This window comes from Gavia stellata, chromosome 14 (genome assembly GCF_030936135.1).
Source record: "Gavia stellata isolate bGavSte3 chromosome 14, bGavSte3.hap2, whole genome shotgun sequence".
Classification (NCBI taxonomy): Eukaryota; Metazoa; Chordata; class Aves; order Gaviiformes; family Gaviidae; genus Gavia; species Gavia stellata.
This window is the reverse complement of record NC_082607.1, coordinates 2373862-2397204: the sequence shown is the minus strand read 5'-3', so window position 1 is coordinate 2397204 and position 23343 is coordinate 2373862. Positions and strand designations below refer to the sequence as shown.

The following is a 23343-nucleotide window of genomic DNA, read 5'->3' as shown; positions in this document are numbered from 1 at the left end:
TTAAATTCAAACAGATTCAGACATATGCATTCCCATCTACATTTACTGCAAAGGAAAGGTACAATCCAGGTACAACCCAGCACTCTGCAGGATTCCACTCTAAACTTTCTTTTTTTGATTTGCAACTGTACGTTTCTGTCTGCTTGTGAAAAACTGCAATCACTTTTCACACTATGTTAAACGAGAAGTCAGAATTTGATTCATTGGGACAGTATAATGGTAAATAAAACAAGAGAGAGACACATTTACCTGGTGTTAAGCTGACTATGGGGAAGTTAATTTCATTGTGTAGTCAAATTAAACAGGGGTAAACTCTGCTGGCTTGCATTTACTCTCAACTACAGCTATAGGATGTGATAGACCGTTTTGCAGAGGAGGTACAGGCTGCCAGCGGCCAAGGTATGAAAAGTGCAACGGCAGAAGTATGAAGCAACTTTTCCGAGGGCTTTTTTCCACACAGGTTTTTGCTTGGAGTAACATGCATACACAGAGGTGCTACGCCAGGGAACCAGGGACTTACTAGTAACAAGAGATAGCAATAAGGTAGAATTAAGTGAGCCTATGGAAGTATGAAAAATGCATATACATGCATGAAATGAAAACCTCAGAAATCAGCCTCACCTGTAACCCACCTCTATAACCTCAGCAAGACCTCTTTCAGAGCGATATTCTCCGAGATATTCTCCCGGGACACGTTCAGCACTTCTCATCCACCCTCTCAGGCTTTCTACGGATCAGACAGGTTTCTCATAATCTGCACCCTGCCTTGGCAGGAGGCATGGGGGAGAGGCAGGTAACCCTGCAAAGTCTGACAAGTCTGGCCACGGCAGAATGGGATCAGTTCCACTCCGGGGGACGGTGTGTGAGCATGCATTTATCTAAAGGTTCCTACTCCTAAAATCCTTTAAAGGCTTTCATTTATTTTTTTTTTAAAGAGCAGTATGGAAAGAAACCGTTACAATCCGGCTTCTCCCTTAAAGCATCTCTGCTTCTGAATACCTCTGTTGTTCATTAGCGAAGATTACCACGCTAGTTAACACGGTCTTCTTCGCTACTCAGTGCCACTGCTGCTGTTGGCATTTATGTAACAGAGTTCTGCTTTGGAGAAAGATGAATAAGCACAACCATAAAATCTTGCTTTCACTAGGAGATTTACTATCATCCCCCAGCACACTCCTTCTTGGATGCAGAGGATCCAGAAAGAGATGATGAGTCACGGAGCTGCAAGATCGGCGTGTGGCTGCGGTGTGCTGTGGAAATGGAGCTCCCGGGGAATGAAAGCTACGCTTGAGTATGGGCATTACTCACCAGACACATGACTCCTTAAGGGGAAAACCCAGGAGAAGTGGGAAGAGGTATCGATCACAATCCTTATAGCAGCCTTAGGGAATAATAAAGCAACTGGGAAAATGTTAACGATAAGAAGCTGAGGTGCCAGGGAACCAGCAATATGGGAAGAGGCTTGGGAGTCACTGCAGAGCAGTAAACCACAGCCGCGATCGCGCTGAAGGACTCTGGCCAAGTTACGCAACGGCTGTTTCGGGCATGACTAATGCTCTGTTTTTTTCTTGACCCAAATGCAGGATGCTGTGGTCTGCATACCTGTACTCTGCAACGCATACATAACAAATAGTTGGGTGATTACTAACGCGCTCCTCTCTTGTTGATGCATGAATCTGTTGGAGCTGCGATGACGGTGTACCACGGAGCACTTCTGAGCGTTGAGCTGCGAGGTCGTGTATTTATAGGCGCTTAGGCAAACAGCGTGTGGCGAGGCTTCCAACCTGAATGGTGTGGGAAGGACACGAGCGAGGCACAGATGAGCTTACTTTGGGAGCATTTTCTGTCTCAGGCTTTCAATTTGAGAGCCCACTTTAGTTACTGTAGAAATTCCCATCGGCTCTAAACAGGCCCTAAAAGAATAATCCTGCCTGTTGTGGTGATGCAGCTTCACGTGTTGCCACCCCCAAGCTCAAATAAAAGCAAATTACGAGTAGAGAGGTTCAGTAAGACACCTACCAAAAGGTGCCAGAGAAACTCACCATATTCAGAAAGAAATATATTAGGTAACTGTTAGCACTAGAATGCACCAGGATGTGGTGCTATACAGTATTTATGGGTCTGTGTTTTCTCTTGACATAGAATTGTATTTAGCTCAGAAAGATTGATATGTACTTTCAGGGCATATGATAAAACATCATCCCTGTTTTTCTCTTTGCATTCTCGGCATGCATACAAAGATGAGCTTGCAGTTCTCAGTTCTTAAGACAGGTGGGAGAAAGATTACCTCTAAAGACAGTGAATATCGGCATGCTCTTTTCCTAGCTGGTAATTTGAGGACTGCAGTTTTACACTCTCTCTCTCACAGGAAGGGCCAGCGCTGTAATGTCAGAGGCTCTGGCGTAATGCTGGAAAGGTGGGAGAGTTGTTACTACTGGAAAGCCACTAAAACTGGGGTTTGCAGCTTGGTAAGGTGGCACCTCACGGCTCTCCTAGTAACGAGCTGATCAATGCACCTGCCTTAAAAAGAAGATTCCAAGAGCCACCACGGTGAGCCATTTATTTTTTTTATATTTAAACTCTCATTAGCAGCTTGAGAACTTCCGAGGCTGAAGAAGAAATGAGGTCTACACATCAGCCAGTTAATCCGAGCTCCTGGCACAAAATAAACAACTTTCGCAGCTGTATCAAGGTGAATACAAGTGAATTATGCGGAGCAGCTGAATGTCAAGTACCCGACTCCTTCTCCAGAGAGCTACCGGCGTTTGGTCGGGTACCCTAAGGCATCCTGAGAAGAGGCTGCCAGCAGGAAGGACTGCATCCTGATGGTAACAGCAGGAGGAACTCTGAAACAGCAAGCCTACTCATGAGTAGACGCTATAAATATATGCTAAAAATGAGTTTATTCTTAATGTTTCAACAGCATCGACTTACGATGATTCAGCTCTTGGTATTCAAAGCATGAAGATGAGTTGTCTTTTTTTATTTTCCAGTTATGACAGCGATTGTTAGCTGCCAAGGCTCGGGGAGTTCTAATACCAAATGCCAGGTATTTATGGTGGCAAAACACAATTTTACACTAAAGAATGCTGTCAATTCACTTAATATGTTTTAGCAACTTATTGCTAAAGTGACATAAATTTCTGGAGCTTTGACAGGATGCTTCCCATGGAAAAAATAATTGTTTCCCTTAAGAATGTCTACAGTGACTGATATTTAACCCTCTTTTCCTTGATGAGAACTGGTGCCATATCAATCATATTTTCATTTCCTGAACACTGGGAGCGAACAATTTGAATTTGGCTGCTAAAGCCACCCAACGCCCTCCATTCTGTAACCTTGGCAGGACTATGCCCCTTGGGGTGTACCGTTGACTGTGCGAGCCGAGGCGAGGCCACGCTGGGAACAGCCCGCTTCGTGTGAGATGTGCGACAGCTCCTCTAAATATTGAGGCGCTTCTCAAGTTGCCAAACACCAGGTAGCTGTATCCCAACACTTTGCCTTGAGCACCTTTGACTACATTTACCGTGGATTAAACCATTTCAGGCACACAGCCCAAGAAATGTATTTTTCTGTACCTCCAGGATGTTGCCATAGAGCTGTTCCACACATAAAGTGCCTCCTCTGACCTTCGCCTACAGCTAGGCCTTTAACGGGAGCCAGGGAGGGTCACCAGCTCTCCGCCTTCACCTCTCCATCCCTGTGCCCCCCTCCACAAAACACCCCTGGGCTCCACGCTTGCCGCTGTCCTGACAAGAACCTAAAGATTCCCGAATCCCTGCGCGTTTTGGTTTGTTTTTTTTTTTTTAAAAACCACTGATTTCCAGGCCTCCGCGGGTCTCCATTTCCCAGCCGCTACCGGGCAGGAGGCCGCCTCGAGGCCCTGCGGCTCCGCGGCTGAGGCCGGGAGGGCTGAGGCCGGGAGGGCTGAGGCCGGGAGGGCTGAGGCCGGGAGGGCTGAGGCCGGGAGGGCTGAGGCCGGGAGGGCTGAGGCCGGGAGGGCTGAGGCCGGGAGGGCTGAGGCCGGGAGGGCGGCCAGGCCGCGCTGCGGGGCAGCCAGGCTCGCCCCCTCCCGTCACGGCGGCGGCCCGGGCGCGGCGCGGCCCGGGCCGCCGCCGCCACCGCCTCACCGCGCCGCCGGCCGGAAGTGCGGCCTGACGCGCGAGCACCACCCCCGGTGCGTCACCGCCCGTCCCTTCCGGCCGGGCGCTTCCGCCCCGTCCCCTCCCCGCGCCTCCCGGCGCCGCTTCCCCCTCGCGCGAAGCCGCGCACCGCCCCCGTGCGGCGGGCGGCGCGCCCTGCACCCCGCTCGGCGGCTGCCTCTCGGGCCGGGATATCTATGGGGCGAACGGCGATGCGATGAGCCCGGGCGGGAGCCGGACCGGGGCCAGCGCCGCGCACGGGCAGCGGGGCTCCTCCATGGGGGCTCGGCCGCAGTAGGAGCGGCGTTTCCCCGGGGCGCGATCCGCCACCTCCCCTCCCCCTCGGGCCTCCTGAGGAGGATGGCGACGGCGGCCGCCCCGACCCAGCTCGAAGCCGGTGGGTATCGCTGGCGGCGGGGGCTGCCCTCCGCCCCGCCGGCCGCCCCCCGTTGTAACCGTGTCCCCTTCTCCCCCCCTCCCCGCCCCTCCGCAGAGCTCTACTACCTGATCGCCCGGTTCCTGCAGTCCGGACCCTGCAAGAAATCCGCCCAGGTGAGCGGGGAGCCGGGGGCTCCGGCCGGGCCGGGGCGGGCGGGGACGGGAGCGGGCCGGGGACGGGCCGGGGCAGGCGGGCGGGGGAGCCGCTGCGCTGCGGGCGCCGGGCTCACGTCCTTTGTGTGTCCGTCTGTCCGTCTCTCCCCAGGTGCTGGTGGAGGAGCTGGAGGAGCACCAGGTAAGGCGCCTGCCCCGGCGGGACGGGGGAAGCCCGGGGGCCGGGGGTTGCCCTGCCGCGTCCGACCCAGCCCACCTCCTCCCGGGGCGGCGGGAGACCCTGCGGGAGGCGCGGGTGCCCCCGCTGCGGGCGGCGGGCCCGGGGGCAGCGGCGGAGGGGCTCCTCCCCGGGGCGGGCTGGCACCGGCGGGGGCTCCCCTCGCCCGCCCGGGGAGGGGTCGCTCCGCGCGGGGCTGGCCGGGGTCTGACGGCCGCCTCCGTCCCCGTCCCTCCTCCCCCTCCCCGTCTCCCTCCCGCAGCTGATCCCGCGGCGTCTGGACTGGCAGGGCAAGGAGCACCGCCGGAGCTTCGAGGACCTGGTGAGCCAAGTTTCACTCCCGACTTCCCCGGCAAGTTTCCCCCCCCCGGGCGCCGCTCCCCGTCGTTCCCCCCCCCCCCCCCCCCCCCCCTTCTCACGGGGCTGCGGGCTGCGCCCCGCCGAGGCCGCTGCCGGGCCGCGGGCGGTGCGGAGGGGAGGGGAGGGAAGGGGAGGCGCGGCGCGGCCGGGCCGGGCCGGGCCGGGGACACACACACACACACCGGGGCGGCGAGGGCTGCTTGGTGCTGACTGACTGCGACGTGCTATTGTGGGGCCGGGAGGGTTATCTGAGGGCACGTACCGGGGCCCAGCCCGGCGAATGGCGCCGCGCCTTACAAGCCGTAGAGCGGCGGACGGTGATGGAAGGCGGCAGCTGATTGGCTGCGGCGCCGCGGAGGAACTGGCAGGGAGGGCGGGATGGGGCGGGGGGCGCGGGGTGCCGGTCCCCCCCTTTCCCCCCCCCCCCCGCCGCCCTGCGCGCCCCTCGCCGGCCGCCGCCGCTCAGCCGGGGCGGGGGCGGCTCCCCCGCGGCCTGCCGGGCCTCCCCCGCCCGGGGACGTCGGTGGGCTTCCGCCGGCTTCTGGCAACGCGGCGGCCCCCGTGCCCCCGCCGCCTCGCGGGGTGGCGGTTTGGCAGCCCCCCCCCCACCCCCCCGGGCTGCCGGCGAGCGGGGCTGACAGGGCCTGGGCCCCCCCGCCGCGGGGAAGCCTCGGCCTGGCCAAAACGCGGCGGTCCGCGGGCACCCGTGGGCTGGAGGAGGCCGCCGGCAGCAGGTTCCTGTCATGGCCCGGCCCCGGGGGGCGGCGGGCAGCGCGGCGGCCGGGGCTGGCCGAGCGAGGGGGATTACACGGCGACGTGCCGCCGGGCAGAGCTGCCGGTCTGGCTCAGGGATTCCCGGCCCGCGGCGGCAGGCCGTGCTCCTCACCGGGGCGGCTGGGCCTGCTTTGGCCCAAAAAAAGGGATTTTTAGGAAGCGCGGGGTTGCAAGTATTAACCGCCTATGAAATATATTGGAGCGGCTGCTTCTGCTAGATACACACCGTATGAGGATCTGTCATTGAGAAAGGTCAGCTTCCCTCTGCACTGCCAAGGGGCCGGGTGCGCGGGGATGGCCGTTTTCCCTTGGCGGCCGTGAGCTGCCCGCGTTCTTACCGGCCTCCGCGTGAAAGCAGCGAAACTGAGAAGTCATTTCGATTTGTTTCCAACGGGTGCAAATGGCCTTATTTTCACTTCTAGGAGCGCTGGGTAATAATGTATAGCGCTGATTTAGCACTTTGCGGTTGGAATGCTGTAAACTTACTAATAGCTTTTATGATATTGATATACTGCATACATGTGATCATCGCTGTCTCCTCACCTGGAAGGAATTGAAAGTACATCCTTGCCTTTCCCATCTCGCACAGTGCAATGGTGATGTGGGATTTTGACATGACTGTTGCTCAAACTGCTTTGTAGCTTGCTCAAGAGTTAGTTTTCCACTTTAGCAACATTGTAGAAGCTCAGATGCAGATGGGAGAGCTCCTTGCGTTGAGATGAGGCATTTGTACCTGCCGGCTTTCCCTTTCCAAAGTGTATTAAGAATTTAAGATTAATGTTATGCTTCATCATGCCTCTTGTGGATAATTCTGGGACTGTATATTGAGTGAACGGACACGGAGTAAGTACTGCATTCAATAAATTTTAATGCTGTACGGTCTTCCTAGAGAACCTGAAATCTAACTGTAGGCTGTTTCAGGTTTAGCCTGTGACTGCACCCGGTACCCGAGAGGAATATTAGCAGTGGCAGTATGAAGTCTGATTTCAGACATACTGGTTTTGCTTAATCAGCTACATTAACGTACACATTTTTTCCTCTCATTCTATGGGGCACAAAGAGCAAAGCCTTAAACCCTTTTTTTGTGTATTAGATGGCGTTGTTGAAACCGTGTACTTTTCTCTAAAATTTCAGAAACAGGCGACAAACCGTTGTAAAGTGACGCTTGGAATTAATGGGAAATGCCTTCTCACTGTATAGAATTATCAAAAAAGTATAAGATTTTTTCCTCTGTCTTAAACTAGTCAGCAGTAATCAATCTTTTTAGATTGCCTTTTTATCTAGTATTATCTAACTCTTTATCATGATTTACAGTAAGGAACAGGACTATAAATGAATCATTACAGCGAGACAGGTTGGTGCTAGTTAGGATGAACTGAGCTTCTCTGTCTTGATCCTCAGACTGCAGCTTTCACTGTTGAGGATGTTGATGAAAGGCCTTTTTTCCTCTCAGTGCTTAGGGTCTGATGTGTTTGGAATTTGGACCTTGGGTTGCATATGATTGTATATTAACCTGAACGACTCGACTTCAGGGCTAGCTAGATGTCTGAATGTCCTGTTGGGAACAAAACCAGGGTTGTGAAGAACACAAATAATTCGGACCTTCATTCTAATTACCTCAGTCACATAATGAACCAAAAATAAATTATAGATGCTAGCAACTGGAGATAAAGTTTTTTCTACCCGTTTCTCCTTTTTGAACGCTTACAGACAGAAAACCAAATTCAGTTACAATCCCTGCCTAGTGTTGCAACTAGACTGGTCAGGCAGGCCTGAGATAATCGAACCCAATGAGAGTTTATAAACCCAGAGAAGTCTGATTTTTTTCTTTGTTTGCCCAATATTCTGCTTTGGCAAATCTGACAAAGTATCTCTTGTTCTAATTGCTGAGGTTTCAACTTTGTTTTCCGTTCTCAGTTTGACTGTTCGGGTTAGCGTTGGTATTTTTCAGAAACTATGCCGATACTCTTGCCATTGAGTATGTTCTTACTGCTCTGAGGGCTTTTGGAAACAGTAAAGATGTAACAACCAAATTGCCTACTAGGTGACTTTTATCTAGGGAATGTTTACTCCCACTTCACTCAAGCTTTTAGTCAAGATCTGAAAACTCTGTTGAGATTTCTTTTTTATTTGAACTTGGTCTTTTACTTTAAAAGTCAGGTATGGCAAGGCAGAAGAGTAATTTAAGACACACTAACAAGAATCGTACCTAGCGAGTAAAACCACGCAGAGAATACTAGCTTACGTTTGTGCATTTGTGTTCCCTTTGTCTTTTCTGCTTATTTCCACTTCGGAGTATTTTTTATGTGCAACATGTGGCTGCCTGCCTAGGTAATCGTCCAGGTGTACTCCAAAGCGGTTTTTACTTTGTTACTGACTGCTGGTGGTCTTCAGACGTGAAATGTGTTTGTGAAGGGGAGGGTCCTCGCTCTCCTTATGAAGGCCTGAGGTATGTCAAACTTGCACGCAGTTAGTACTCCTATTTTAAATTAACTGTAGCAGTTCGATGTGGAGTCAGCTGTTGTACAGACAAGTCAAGCTGAACTGACTCAGATTATCAGAAGGGTCTCTTGTGGACTGCTGTTCAAAATTACCTTTGTTTATTCCTGATAAAGATGACTGGCTCTGGTCCGGTTTTCAAAAACTTTTTGATGGGCTGTCTCCTCTGGCTCAGCCCATTTTGGTCTTTGTGCTGAAGGTATGTATAATTTCAGGACAAAGACAAAATCAGCTATTGTTGGACAGTGGAGAATCTGCATCCGTGAATGGCTGTGCTGGTATGGAACAGCTTATGGGATTTGGCTTTGAGTTTCTGCCTTGCCCATCTGCATTGATTTAAAACTAGCCATGAGTCTGAGGTGCTGTTATTTATAGATAGTTGCAATCCCAGCTTTAGCAGCGGAGAGGTGTTACGGTTTTGTCACCTCAGGAACGCGTCATCTGGTAGCATGGTAGTTCCAACCCGTTCTCTCTGGGGAAACTGAGTGGATAATGGCTTTTTAAATCCATGTGTACTTGCATACTGTTGACATCTTCTGCAAGTCCAGTATCTGAGCTTCCTTTTGCTGAGATTCCATGTTTAAGGTCTTGAGTAATTTCCTGCTTGCTTAGCTGCCTTGGTCCTCTTGGTCTCCTCTGCTGCTTTTTGATACAGTTGTCAATTGATTCTTAATTGATCGTTATTTTGGCAAATGAGAGAAGTGTCGTACGGCTGCTTAGAGGTTAGAAATCTGCTGCTGATGCACAGCTGCCTGCCTGCCTGCCCACAGGGGACTGGGTACGAAGGAGCCTTCGAAGGTCTGCGTTGCTGCCTGTGTTGCTTCCATTATGCAGCTCTTGCGTCAAATTTAGTCAGTGCTTTGAAGCAATGTTTCGCTGGGCTTCCCAAAAGAGATGTTTCAGAGCTATCTGGTTCCGATCCCTGGGAAGACAGACTTCTTATTATAAGTCGTAATCACAAAGAGTCTTTTTTTGTTTGTTTCCTGTTTATTGAAACCTTCCTTGGAGGAGAACTTGTCAGCATTCATACCAGGGGATTTGGTTGGTTTGTTTGTTTCAGGGATGAACAAGCTTCTTGCCTGTCTTCTTAGCTGTCCGGTGAGGACCCTTTGCTCAGTAGTCTTTGAGATTACGTGGTAACGCTTCCAACAACAGAAGCATAAAGAGGTTTAGGGGTATGACTCTCTCCTAGCCCTGACGTGACTTCACTAATAGTTCTTTACTTGCAGCTGCTTATCACTGCAGCAACTTATTTGCATACTGGTTCAAGCAGTCATGACTGTGTTACATTCACCTGTGGTTGTTTACGTAGATTTCTTTAAAAGGACGGATTCACTTTACCCAATTCTTGAAAGTTTTTAGATCCACGAGACCTATGTGGTTACTGAGTCAGAGAACTCGGAGAACTCGTCTGCGGTACTGTGGCATTCTTGTGCTCTCACGATTTAACCTTCATAGGGTCTTTCACATCTTAAGGCAACAAAACATTTTTCTCTTTATAATTTATCCCAGGGTGCAGAACTTGCTCTCGCTTAGCACGTTTTCAGCTCTTCTGCATTATTTTAACATGCTCCTTCAAAAGCTCTTGTTAAGCACGTTTTCGGCCTGTATTACTCGTCTCCGATTTTTTTCCTAATTTTCTAATTATTTTCTAAAATATTTTCTAATCTTTGAAAAATATTTTCTAATGTATTTGCCGTTGTTTAATTTTGCCGTATGGGGTTTGGACTAGCATACACTAAGGTGTGGCTGTAACTGATGCTGAGCTTGGCCTTCTTCCTTCCTTCTTTTAATGAAAATCTGATTTGGGAGACTTTGTTTTTCTCAGCTGTATGTTTGCAGCTTCACGTTTTGGAAAGATACTTAAAATCCATTTACAGCTATCTCACGCAGAGGTGAAAGGAAGGATTTTTGTTTCAAGTTCTTTTGGGAACCTGAAAATAGAATTGCTTGATTTGCTCCGAGCTGCGGTTTAAGCATTTTATCTGGAAGGTATTACTGAAAAAAATCTGCAGGAGAATTTGCTGCTATTGCTCCCTGCCTATGTGGCTGTTTGGTAATAACAACAGTGATAATATTCAGATTAAGGGCCACTTATTTTGGCTGTTCTGGCTTGTAGGAACATGAAAATGTTCAGGGAAAGGAGCGTCATGCAGCCTTTCTCCTTTAGTATGGCATGGTTCTGATCGCAGGTGGCAAATCTGGTGAGTAGGGCTGTTAATAAAGTGAGTGGTCACTTGGATATGTGCCTAGTCTGTGCAATATGCTCCACATTAAATGTTGCTTAGAAAAGTTTACAGTCTAATAAAACTGTGCACTAAAATCTAGATGCTTCAGCAGCAAACTTGGGCCTATTTAACTCTGGCTCCGTGACGGATTTGCCAACTTTCCTGGTCTGGGCAGCGATCAAGCACATGTCTGGTATCCTGAGCTGCTTAACGTCTGGATGTCCCAGGCAAATTACCACCAGGCATGTGCAGATAACTGCCACATGCTCCGGGAGTCTGGCGCAGCCATCTTTCATCTTTGAATCTTGGCCGGTCCGCACATGTGGTGACGTTCGCTCCCTTTGCTATTCTTTGTAAAGCTGTGGCTTAATCTGCGGATCTTTAAGCAACAAAGTCCCTTTCCATTTCTGGGTAGATGCACTGAGTTAGTCAGGACTGCTTGTTGAATAACTTGTGCTCTGTCTCCATGGTAGGATATTTGCTGCCAGGCTTAATTCAACACCTCTCTCTAGACGTAGAATAGCGGCGATACTTCAAAACCTGAGTGAAAAGGGAAGCATTTTGCTGCATCACACTATGAGAATGGTTTGGGCTTTCTGTGAAATTTTGTATTTCCAGAGATAGTGGTATGGGTTGGTTTTTTTCCTACCCTAGCAGTAAAATGTAAAATTTCACGGCTTCTGGATTGGTTCTTCTTTTTTTTTTTTAATCTTCTATTCTTAAACTTCTGTAACATGCAGTGACTGAAGGGGATGTGTGGAAAAGCCCGTCTCTCTTCTCTAAGAGTTTCCATTCAGATTGGAAGAGGTTTTGGTTGGGTTTAGTTAAATGCTAATTTATACATATCATTAGAAAAGCCTTTCCTTTTTTTTTTTTTTTTTTTTGTGTTAAAATCTTGTTCGTGGGATGGTGTTGATCCTGCTTGTGATGCAGGTGATTACATTATACAACACATGACTCACTGCGTTGAGCCCCGTAGCACCGCTGCTGTTGCCCAATTGGAACATTGGAACGAATGATTTCCCAATGACATATAGTAATAATCTGTTTGATGACATAGTTCAGCGAACAATGTTTTGGCAGCAGGTCTGAGCGAAGTACTTACCTTTTCCTCCTTCCCGATGCGAGCCGCTCCCTCCGGTGTGCCGGGGCAGGAGCTGGGCATATCCCTGGGGTCTGGGTAGGCAGGATAGCTGGGCCTATCCGATGATGCTCTGCTGTTGAAAGAAGTGGCCCTGTTCCTTGCTTTCCACCAGCCCTGACACTTCTCTGAATCACAGTCAGCTTTGCTAAACCTGGCAGAAAACCTTTCCCTCCTTTTGACGGGTGAGCGTTCCTAGCCAGGGAGCTGGAACCGCTCCCTCTGCAGTAGATGAGCACAGGAGCTGATGCAGAAGGGAGCTTGGTCGTGGTTTTAGCCAGGCTGAGGAATCATTCTGGCTCACTGCAGCTGCACAAAAACTTATCCTGCCCTGCCGGGAGGGAACTGCATGGGTGGTGAGCACTCACAGCCCTGTCATCAGTATTGGCCTGCGACTGGACACATTTGAAGTGGTCATGTAGGAGAGAGGGGTGTGTGCAGGCACATGCCTGCTATTATTTCTTTACAATGAGCACTGTTCTGGCCCTTTCAGGTCAGCTTTAGTATTATTTGGCATTAGTTTCTGGCTTGGTAAAACAAAAAGTGGTTTATGACAATCTCTTTCTTCGTAATATCGCAACAGATACAAAAGTTGTAAATAGTTCTAATACAACTATTTTTTCCATCGTCAATCACAGGTACTTTAGAGCTGAGTGACCTCTTACTGTTGATCTTTAAAAAAGAGATGGATGTGGCTGTATGTCCTGTGTTGAAGGACCTAAATAAGCTCTGACGTTGAGTTTGTGCTGCCAGCTAGTAAATATAGTAGAAGTCAGGCAAGTGCAGGGCATTCTGGATAACGAGGCACAATTTATTTGCTATTTGAACAGACTGTCGGAAAAACTATTGTCTCTCCATAGAAAACAGTCTCTGTCTAAAGAGGAAAAAGAAGAATGTTTTCTCAAGATGACCAATTAGGAGCGGAGCCTACATGTGTGGGTCTTAAAGACACCTATTCCCAGTAGCTAGAAACCAGAGACTGGGTATTGCTTTTAGGATAATATTTAGGGTTTTCAGGCTTTAGCACATACACTTCTTACAGTAATGTGAGTGTCTGGCAAGGGTGTTGTAGCTAAACAAGATATTCTGTATATAAAAAGAATGAACTGAAGGGTAAAACAGGCTTAAAAAAAAGTCCCCAGGCAATACTTTGTTTGATCAGAGTACTGCACTGGGAACTCTTGAGTTTCAGGGGTTTTTTGTTTGTTATTAAGGGGTATCCTAAATTACAGCTGTAGCTACTACCACCTGGAATTTCTGGTCGGACTTTTTCAACACTCCATGTCACTTGAAAAGACATCTTGGGTATAATTAATTTTGAGGGGTTTTCAGGGGTTTTAGACTTGATTTCAGTGACTTTATTTAACTTTAACACTTGAATATGAACCAAACAAATACCAGTAGAAGCAAGAATAAAAGCAATTTTCAAACGTCTGTGTTATTTATATGTTTAGGTGGCTGTCAATGCACACATCCCTCCGGATTATCTTCTTAGGATCTGTGAGAGGCTTGGACCCCTTTTAGACAAGGAAATTCCACAGAGCGTCCTAGGTGTGCAGACTTTGCTAGGTGTCGGGCGCCAGTCTCTATTAAGGGCAGCAAAAGGTAAGATTCTCAATTTATGTGTGAATTTTATTGTTTTAATTTTGTTTTGATTCATATTGTGGTATCTGTTTGTGTTTGCATGAACCCTGCTTTGTCTCCTGTGCTTGTCAGCTCTTGCTTTCTTGTTGCAGTCTTGCCGAAGTGCAGTTATTGCTTGCCTTGTTACATATATCTTTCTTTGGTTGAAAATGCCATCTTAAGCCACTCTTGCTTACAGTTGCCTGATCTTGTTACTTGCTTCCCCTACCTTCCCTTCTCAGCGTGTTGGACCGGTGTTTGTGTCAATGATGTGATGAACTGGATTAGAGGTTTGATCCATCTGAAAAACAAGCCATTTTCTTTGACACACATATACACATGCCTGTGTGTAAAATAACCCAGCAGTCTATATATTTTGCTGGGCTATTTTTCAGGCTGATTTGTTCCATTTGTTCCATTATTTGATTCCCTGGCTATGCAGGCAGATGTGTCAGTTTGATGGCCAGGGTGGCACTTGGGGCAGCATTTAGAGGGTGGGAGAAGGTGAGACTGATTCTTCAGTGATAATTCCTGCTTGTCCTTGCTTAAAGTTAATTTGAACGAAAGTCCCCATTCCTTTCATGAATAGAGCACCAGTCCTACTCCTTTTGAAAAACTGCTCTGCTTGAGATAATGGTCCTGAGAGCACAGTTTTGTGTTATAACTAAGATCTGAAAGCTATCTGCTATCGAAAAGAGTCATTCCTCCCTTCGCTCCTCACTTCGTGCCCCTGCCACTTCTCCCCTGTAGGAACCAGAACTTATTTGATCCTGTGATGCGCTGATTCAGAGAGCTAAAATGTTGCAAAGTTTGTTATTGCTGTTTTAGTGAATTAAATTAACTCATGGAAGGATCAGAGTGCTGGAGGTGACACAGGCAGCAGGAGCATCGTTCTGGGAGAGGAGCAGGGATGGGAGAGCAGGACCTTCCTGTTTCAGTGGCAGTTGAGCGCTTAATTTACTGCATCCTGTGAAGTCACACATGTGGTGCTGACAAGGACTGCAGCATTCTGCAGATCTACTGGATATCACCTGGAGGGATGTGCTGTTTGCAAACACGTTTCCTTACGCAAAGTTTTGGGACTGAGTCTTGTTTTGCCTATGCTTTGCTATAGTGGGGTGGAGAATTTCAGGCTTGCAGGGGGGCTTGCAGAGAAACATTTCTTTGTTTCACATTCAGTTTGCATCTTAGAAGAAAGCAGCAACAAAAATGTAAAAAGAAAATAAATATTTTTGTGCGGGGATACAGAAGTTTCTTAGGTGAATTAGGGGACAGAGGCTAGATGAATCACTAAAAGATGTAGTGCTTCCTAAGCTGTGTGATAAATTTATTGCAAAGAGATTTCTACTAGATTTATGGTGGGGTTTTTTGCCCTTCAGAAAAAGGTGCTGTGACATTGCACCATTTGGTGTGTAAACTGCACTCGCTAATATGAAACGGTGTACCTTTTTCAAAGCTGACATACGTGGACTTCTGCTCCCCCTAGTTGTGTATCAGTGTGAAGTTTCCATTTACTGAAAGTATTTATAGCCAATTTGATCTATTTTAGAAAGTATGAGTGCTGGTTTTAGTGTGTATCATTGTAATAATCTGTGGAACAGTTTGGGTTTTAATCAGAAGGTGCTCTTGAGTCTCTCTGAGTCGCGTAAGCTTGTGCCCTTTGTATTCAGAGATCTAAATGGTGATACGCAGATCCACCAATCTGTGGCACTATCCTTCTGTTTCAGTCCTTATTCACCGTGGAAGCTCATTTCTCTTCTTCCAGATGGCCAGAAATGGAAGAAGTCCAGGTCTAATTTCTGAGGCACTCTAAACAGTCTCAGAAAAATCACTATTGTTCTAGAGAGAAGGCTCTCTGAGGCCAGTTGGCAGCAGATAGCTGGAGAGTCTTTAAAGAAAACAGTCTTCATTTTAAAAACAATGTTTTTTTGGGGGGTGGGGTGCAGAGGAGAGTCTGAAAGGAGGGCATGTTGCCACCAATTGCAGGAAAACAGATTTATTGAAAAAAAAAAAAAAATCTCACTTCTCCCCCTTTCGGGGAGCAAATGTGTATGTGCATGCATGTTCACAAATGTATGGTTCATAAGAAGAGGTCCCGTATGTGCTGGGATTGCAGAAGGACTAAAAACATACCAAAGTTCAATCTTGCCTCGATACAAAGTGCACCCACTTTTTTCATTCTCTTTTTCTTTCCATCAATTTAGACTCCCTACTCACCAAAATGAAGCAAAAACAAGCTCAAACCATTTACAGCCATATTGCTTAAGAAATCAGAGTAGCAATCGTCTTTAAGTGTTAGATCTCCGACAAACTGTTTAAAAAGACAAATCTTATTTTGGGATGCTGGGAGTGGTGCTTGATGCTCTTGATTCTAAGAAGAATGGGTCAGCTGGACCTGGTTTGGCTGATTGTTTCACTAACCTGCTGTTAATCTTGCCGGTACAGACTTCAGACATACGCTATGGAAAGGATCTGCATTTGCGGCTCTTCACAGAGGCCGGCCTCCCGAACTCCCTGTAAATTATGGGAAACCACCAAACGTGGGTGAGTTTTGAAACATATATAAGCTGGGTTTTTTTTTCTTCTCTGTATTTTTATTACTGTTCCAGCTGAAAGTTACTCTTACTGACTGAAACACTACTATGGGTTTGCATTAATGGCTTTTTTTGACATTTTACCATGAATGAATCTAAAAAAAGGTTTGTCACTGACAATAGAATAACCCTTTTTGTATTATTCAGGCTGGGATCTTCCATAATGTGTGTACACATATTAAAACATTGTGGCCACGTTGAAAAGCTTTGCATGTCAACTTCCTGTTTGGAGGGCAATGTGCTTGAGTATCTTTTTATGCTACACTTACGTAGTATGTATGTATGCTTGTAGGATTGAATAGACATGGTCACAGGAGCATATAGACAATCTTTTCATTCAGCAGTCTTAGGCAGAACAAAGTGCCTGGCTCCCAGAGAACTTTTTTGACTCAAGAATTCTTTTTAGTTCGATTATGACAGAAAACAGACTGCTTGCAACATCCCTCTCCAAAAAGGAAATAATGACCAAACAAACGTTTGTGTTACTTCAGTTTCAGTTGTCCACACAGTTAGATAAAGAACTTATGTAAAACTCAGATACATGTAGGCATTCAGCTTACATATCACCAGAGAGCTGCTCTGTTTTGCTTAAACTGAAAGCTATTCTCCTTGTACGGTCTGAACTTTCATTAACCGTTTTTATAGCAAACAAATTTGATTCTTGCAGGCATAAATATAAATCCTGTCGGTCATGATTTGTTTTCTTATTAGGGTATTTTATCTGTTTTTATGTGTCTGCAAATGTGTAGGCTTTTCCTGGTTTGTTAGGAGATGCATCCACCTACGTTTCTCCCATCCCTCTGGAGATGCAGATGATGATGACGGGCTTCTGCTTCTACCATGTCTGTTCCTCTGTTTGTGCTTCTGCACTTTCTCTCTCGTTACTAAAAATTAATCTTTGAGCCGCAAAAGTGACAAAGCCTGGGCTGTTTGTGGTTGAAATCGATAGCGTGCTTTGCATGAGGCCTGCGGTGTTGTGGCAGCAGTGTGACGGAATAGCAAAGTTAATTACGGGTCTTCTGTATGAAAAAGAAAGGGATATTTGCCTGGAACTAGTGCACAGGGAACTATTACATTAGTACTTTTCCTGCTTTTGTCAGATAATTTATGAGTCATACTTTGGACATTAAAAAAGAAAACTATTTCCATATATTAGTATGGTTCCTTCTGTGCAGATCTATGTATTTATTCTTTTAGGCTCATTCTGCAGTTACTTTTTTGTTAGCAGTTGGGCTGATGGATTGCTAATAGGCTAGACTATAGATTTATTGCACATGCTCAACTTCTGTAGTTGTATAGTTGTATAAGGGCTCCTGGATCAGTTCTTTCATAAGAGGAGAATCAGGCTGCGTGGTTTTGCAATATGCAGTGTTATTAATGAACCATATGAGCAGATTGGACTTCAGCATTTGTCATGCTTTCATGACAAAGGTTTGTGCTGCTTGCTTGGTGACTATTTAGTTACTTAGAGAACAGAATGATTTGTTGGTTTTGATGTTTTCCTGTGAATTGTTATTTAAGAAATGCTAAGGTGTTACATGGAAAAGGGTCTTTTATAGCCAGGAATTAATTTTTATAAGTATTGCTTCCTGGAGGAATACAGTCCTCCCTGGTGTAGTTGCATGAACTACTAGTAAGAGAGGAAGATGTGTGTAAAGATTAAAATAAGAAGTTGACTATACTTAAGCTGTACAGGAGGCAGGAGTTTGGTTTTAGGATTCCCCATTGTTAATCCTGAAGTGGAAGTCACAAAATTCTTCTGTGTCTATTTGTGCAAAATGGGTGTGTTTTTCTGGTGAGTAGTGACAGCCACAGATGCTGCTCTGTGTGTGTCTTGTTTTAAAATACAAGATGAAGTATGCCCAACCTCTTTAATATTTCAGCATAATTGTGAATTCCCATACTATGCTGGCTTAGTCAGATTGAGTTTTCTGGAATTACTTGCTGAAGTAGTTGGGCTGAAGTAATAGACACCCATGAGTGAGATGAAATGATTGTGTAATTGCCTGAGTAGACAGGTAAATAAGGTGTAGAACCAGCAGCTAAAAGTATTCTTCTATAATTTCTCTTCCAGTGATAAAGATTTAAGCTTGCCACCGTAAGTGTGTTTTCCTGCTGTGAGAATGGGATTGCTTGTGGTTGCTGTCCCAGCTGGAAGAGTCGGTAGCTGCAGTGGTTTGCCTTCCCGTCTGGATGGGGTTGGGGTGGGACCTTGTGATCTGCACACCAAAATAAAAGGTCATGCACAGTGGAACTGGAGCAAGAAATCAGTGTTGCCTTTTCCTGGAATGTTTGTGCAGAGCTGGGAATCTTCTGGCCAGGGGAGTCTGAGAAAGTGCTGACCTGTGGAAGTCCTTCTCGGGAACGTGTTGTTTGTGTGTTGTCTCGGTGGTCTGTGGTGATCTTCGGGGGGGGGGAGAGGAAGGGAAAATGCTGTCATAGCTTTCTGCTGCTGACAGGATAACACAGTGAATATGGTGAGGATGGTCTTTTAGACTGTTTGCAGGTCTTGGAGTAGGGGTATGTTCAGGACGCCCTTTGTGCTCTTCCAGTCAGAAAATGGAAAGATGGGTCATGCAGTACCTCAGCAATGGGATTTATTCACATACGATAAACCTGCTTTTGAACACTACTTCGATTTTCAAAGACTTTTTTTTTGTAGGCAACACAAAGCAGATTAGAAAGAAGATTGTTTTTCATCTTCTGTTGATTACTAGAGCTATTTTATCCTGAGTATGAAAATCTTTACGTGCGTAACTGTTGTTAGTGAAAACAACACAAAATTTGGAACTAGAAAGTTCATAGCATAGTCTCAATGAACAAGCAATTCAGCTGTATGGAAATTTACAGTCAAGGTGATCCAGCTACCTTAGGCCTGCCAAATAGCAGTGCTCTGATGAGGTCAGAAAATCAATGATGTTTCTCTGCTGTAAAGGAGTTCCGTGAGGTCAGCAGCTATGAAAGCTGGAACACTTTGTTCTTTTGGTGCTTTTACTGGGTCTAGCTGTCTTTGTGGCCACACATCCACGCTCTGAGAAGATATTTCGCATGTGTGAGCCAACTGTGTTTATTTCCCAGTGTTCTTATGAAATCCAGACTTGTGTTTCTTCTGCATGCTGCGAGTGGTACCCAATCTTCATGCTTGATCAGGCCCTACAATGAGGTCACAGCTCACTCGCCACACGTCCTGGCTGTGTAAAATATTATGTCCTCATTATGAAGTTATAGTGCTTATTTCAGAGGATAAAATAGTATGACGTGACGTAATCACCCTTAATACTAGAGAGACTATTTTTAAACCAAACCTTTGTAGCAGTATTCTGTTTTCCATTTTTGCTTGCAAAAAACGGCATGAGGCACAGGTTTATAGGGAGAGGAAGAATTCAAGCAGTTTGAAAACTGCTGCAGCTAGGTGACTTTGTCCACACCGAAATGTTTTAATTCCTTCTGAAGTTGTGACTTAACTTTTTGAAATTTGTGGTGTCTGATGATTGTTTTTAAAACTTCATTCACTGGTGGGTTATTGTTGTAGGGTTTTGGTTTTATCCTTCCTAGTTGAGCTTTCTTGCAAGGGTTTTTACGTTTATGCTGTTATCCCTAGCAGAATGGATTGTGATTTAAGAATTACTGTGGTAAGGCGTACGTGACTCCCCTCTGCCCCCTGCAACCCTGTCCGTACTTGCACTAAGGACTGTAATTTTCTGAAGGTGTGATCTTCAAGGACCAAGGTCTGTGAGAAAGAAACAGAAAAATGCATGCATTTTACCATGTCACCCTCAGTTTGTACTAGAGGTTGGTAGTTCGAGGAGGCACTAGTGTGCGTCTGTAAGCCAGGGCTTTGCCCAGCGTGCCGGGAGCTGGCTGAGCTGGTGCTGAGGCTGGAGCAGGTTGCTCCCAGCACAGGCTAAGGGAGAGAAAGCCCACCTCTCAGGGCAGCATCAGCGGCATCTCTGCACCGAGGGAGCAGTCATTTCAGCAGCTAAAAGTGAAGAACTTCATCTGAGAAGGCGGCCTTTTCATTTGTGGACAAAACTAACTTACTTTTCTTAACAAGAAGACTAGCTACGCTCACTTTTTTTGTGAAATAACATCAGTACAGTTTTGAAAGTGTTTTCCTGGCAGGAAATAGTGAGAGAGTAGACTTGGCAGCTGTTGTGCCCGGTATGTCATAAAGTAGAGCAGCTAATTAGATAGGTTGCTAAAAGATTTTAGGGCTACTATGTTGCTAATTCTCTGTGGGAATCAGGGTTTTTTAATGCTTTTAGGCTTTTATGAGTACAATAACTTCTTTGTACTGAAGAAACCAAACTTCACGAGGCTTTTTGTCATGTATGGGTAATTCCCTGTTTAGATATTGTGTATCTACCGAAAAATATGATAGCTGGAATTGGGGATGTTTGTTTTGTTTCGTGAGGGTTTTTTACTTTGCAGTTCCTTTGAAGGTGGTGATAGTTTATAAAGTGTGGGAAGACAAAGATCTCAATCAGCTTTGTGTGTGTGGCATACGTTTGTGGTATACCCTAAGTATTTTTATAGTGAGGATCAGATACATTGAATACTTGCCACTTTTTGTTTAAAGGTGCTGTTGCTTTGATAAAGATGGTGCTCCTTCTGGCACAACAATAGTTCTGTATTTCTCTGAAACTCGTGATTGAAGCATTTCATAAGCAGTGCTTTTTATTTTTTAATTATCCATGGGAGATTGAGGAGTCTTGTCCTCATTGTGCAACTAGGGAAGTGGACACAAAAAAGTGAAATAACTTTCACATCCTCCGAAGCTGAACTGTTTGCAAGTCTGGGAATCGACCGGAAAAGTTAGGTGCCGAGTGCCAAATGAAAGGGTGCGTGAGTTAGGTGCCTGACTGTTCGTTATACCTTTTAGTGTTTCCGTCGTGTAATTTACAACAAACAGCAGTGGTAGATTTTCAGAAGGATTGCATGGGAACGCTGTAGTACACAGAAGGTATTGTGATTATTTGGGATATTTTTGAAATGCGAGTATACCTTTTTGATTCACACAGTTCTTGGTGTGGTTAAAAAAAAATGTTCAAAGGCATTTGAAATTGTTTAAAGGCAGATACACTATTATTATGTATTTAAATGATTTCAGCACTGAAAGGCACAGCAGAATTACCATATTGCTAAATGACTACATCTCTGTGTTGGCATAACATTGTCCACAGTGTGGGGGAAAGGGAGGTGTAATATTTTTAAGAACTTGTCTTTTAAGGTGGCATACTTTAACAGTAAATAAAATAATGTGAAGGCAAGCCTGACAGTGCCTTTGTACAGCATTTATCACTACGGGATCTCTGTGCCCTCCTGTAAGAGGTGGGGGAAAAAGGGTTAAAGACTTATTTTTACTTTGCTAGGGGAGACAGTTTCCATCTAACAGTTCCTGTGTACTATCAGGTATCAACTGAATAGTGGGTAGGTAGTAAATTAATTCGGTTTAGTGTATTTCGCATTTTTGGTACTGCTGAATATGTGTTTTTACATGAAAAACAAATCCTGACTGAAGACGAGGTCACACTGGGGGCCTGATGACTTTTGCAAGCATCTACATCTTTTATGTACCTTTTTTTTATAGAATGTAGTGTTTCAATTGCATTGAGTGATGAAAAATAGTCCAAATTTCAGAGCATAAAGCTGAGAAACAAAAATACTTTCTGTAGATCTCGAAACAATTTATTTTCCTTGCCCGTTTATCTCTCTGTTTGTCTATAAATGCTTCAAGCTTACAAATGTACAAAAGTGAGTTATGGGTTAGTGGCCCTTCGAAATGATGCTTCTTGACTGTAGATTTTTTTAAAACATATTCCATAACCTTTTTTTGTGTAGATAGGCAACGATACAATGATACAATTAAGAAAATAGGTCAGGTTGTTCACTATACTTTTAAACTAAAGGATTGAAAGGCACTAAGAGCTTCATGCTGCTCCTGTGAAGCCCTGCCTACTTCAATGTGCAGGAGAGAAGATAAGGGGTTTCTTCAGGGAGCCTGCTATCGCAAGGACTCAACAAAACCCACCAATATAGCAATGTTAGATCTTTAAGTACCATTGAAAAAACCCTCTCAAAACTTTAAAATCAGCAGTTCAAGTGGTATACATTAGGATAGGTAAAATTAAATACCCAAAATGATCTCAAATTATGCATCAAATCAAAGATTACAATTAGGATCTTTCTGTGTTCTACAGCCATAATGATCTTCATTTGGTGGTGTGTCCTGGCAAAGGCGCATACATGCCTCTTTCCTTCTTTCCTTGTCTAGTGGAAAGATTCATAGTTATCATCAGTGAAACTGCTAACAGTGCTTTTTTTACATGGTGTTTTTGTGCATTTAGATTTCAGACTGTTCTCGTAAGGACTCCTAGGTTTAGCAATATGAAATAATTTGTTGTTGCAGTTTTTTCTTGTGCCTGCCATTGTTTTGGCTGGGGCTTTTTCCACCAGTGCCACGTATTTCATATTCTTCAATTTCTTTGTCAAAGAAATGAAATTATACTGCTGCTACTGCTTGTAATGAGAGAGATTTTGTGGGGAATATGGAAGACCACTGACCCTCGCGTATAATCTGGAACCCATTCCAGAGAAAGATTTTTATCACAAAAAAAGCACTTGAAATAAACTATTATTATACTCCAAAAATAAATTTCTTGTAATCGTTATAAGGAAATTGTATGTTACTAAAATCAGGTTTTCCAAATCCATATAGAATAAATTTATCTGTTGCCTGTTCATGAATTGAACACTTGGAATAACTTCCAGTTGTGATGGGAACTCTGTATTTTGCTTCACTTTTTGTTAAGCAACCAGGTGCAGTGTGTGGTGTGGTAGGTATTGAAAGGCTTCATCAGGCGTGGGCTTTCTTTTTACAAGATGGTACAGAATGTTCTGATAAAGCGGAAGAGGTTCAGATTAGTGGATTATAATAATAAAGTTGTTACCAAACATTATATTTGATTTAATATTTATTTACTTTGAGTTCTGGACAAAATTAATGTCTTAGTTTTCCTTTTGTTTTGTTTTTCTCTCCCAGTAAATATAATTTCTGCCAGGCAATTAACTGGATGTGGACGTTTCAGCCACTTGTTCCCAACATCCACCTACCAACACATGAAAATGCATAAGAGGATTTTGGGGCATCTGTCATCTGTTTATTGTATAGCCTTTGATCGCAGTGGGAGAAGAATTTTTACAGTAAGTTTAA

The 23343-nt window shown here is 45.5% G+C and overlaps 1 protein-coding gene across 1 annotated transcript in view; it reads left to right on the top strand.

Moving 5' to 3' along the window:
* The first annotated feature begins 4502 nt into the window (after nucleotides 1–4502).
* BRWD3 (bromodomain and WD repeat domain containing 3) overlaps nucleotides 4503–23343 on the top strand; it is a 56545-nt gene continuing 37704 nt past the window's right edge. The window contains exons 1-7 of the mRNA XM_059824622.1: nucleotides 4503–4539; nucleotides 4636–4694; nucleotides 4846–4875; nucleotides 5174–5233; nucleotides 13368–13518; nucleotides 15982–16080; nucleotides 23173–23333. Coding sequence (XP_059680605.1) covers nucleotides 4503–4539; nucleotides 4636–4694; nucleotides 4846–4875; nucleotides 5174–5233; nucleotides 13368–13518; nucleotides 15982–16080; nucleotides 23173–23333 — 597 coding nt within the window. The remainder of the gene's footprint in view (nucleotides 4540–4635; nucleotides 4695–4845; nucleotides 4876–5173; nucleotides 5234–13367; nucleotides 13519–15981; nucleotides 16081–23172; nucleotides 23334–23343) is intronic.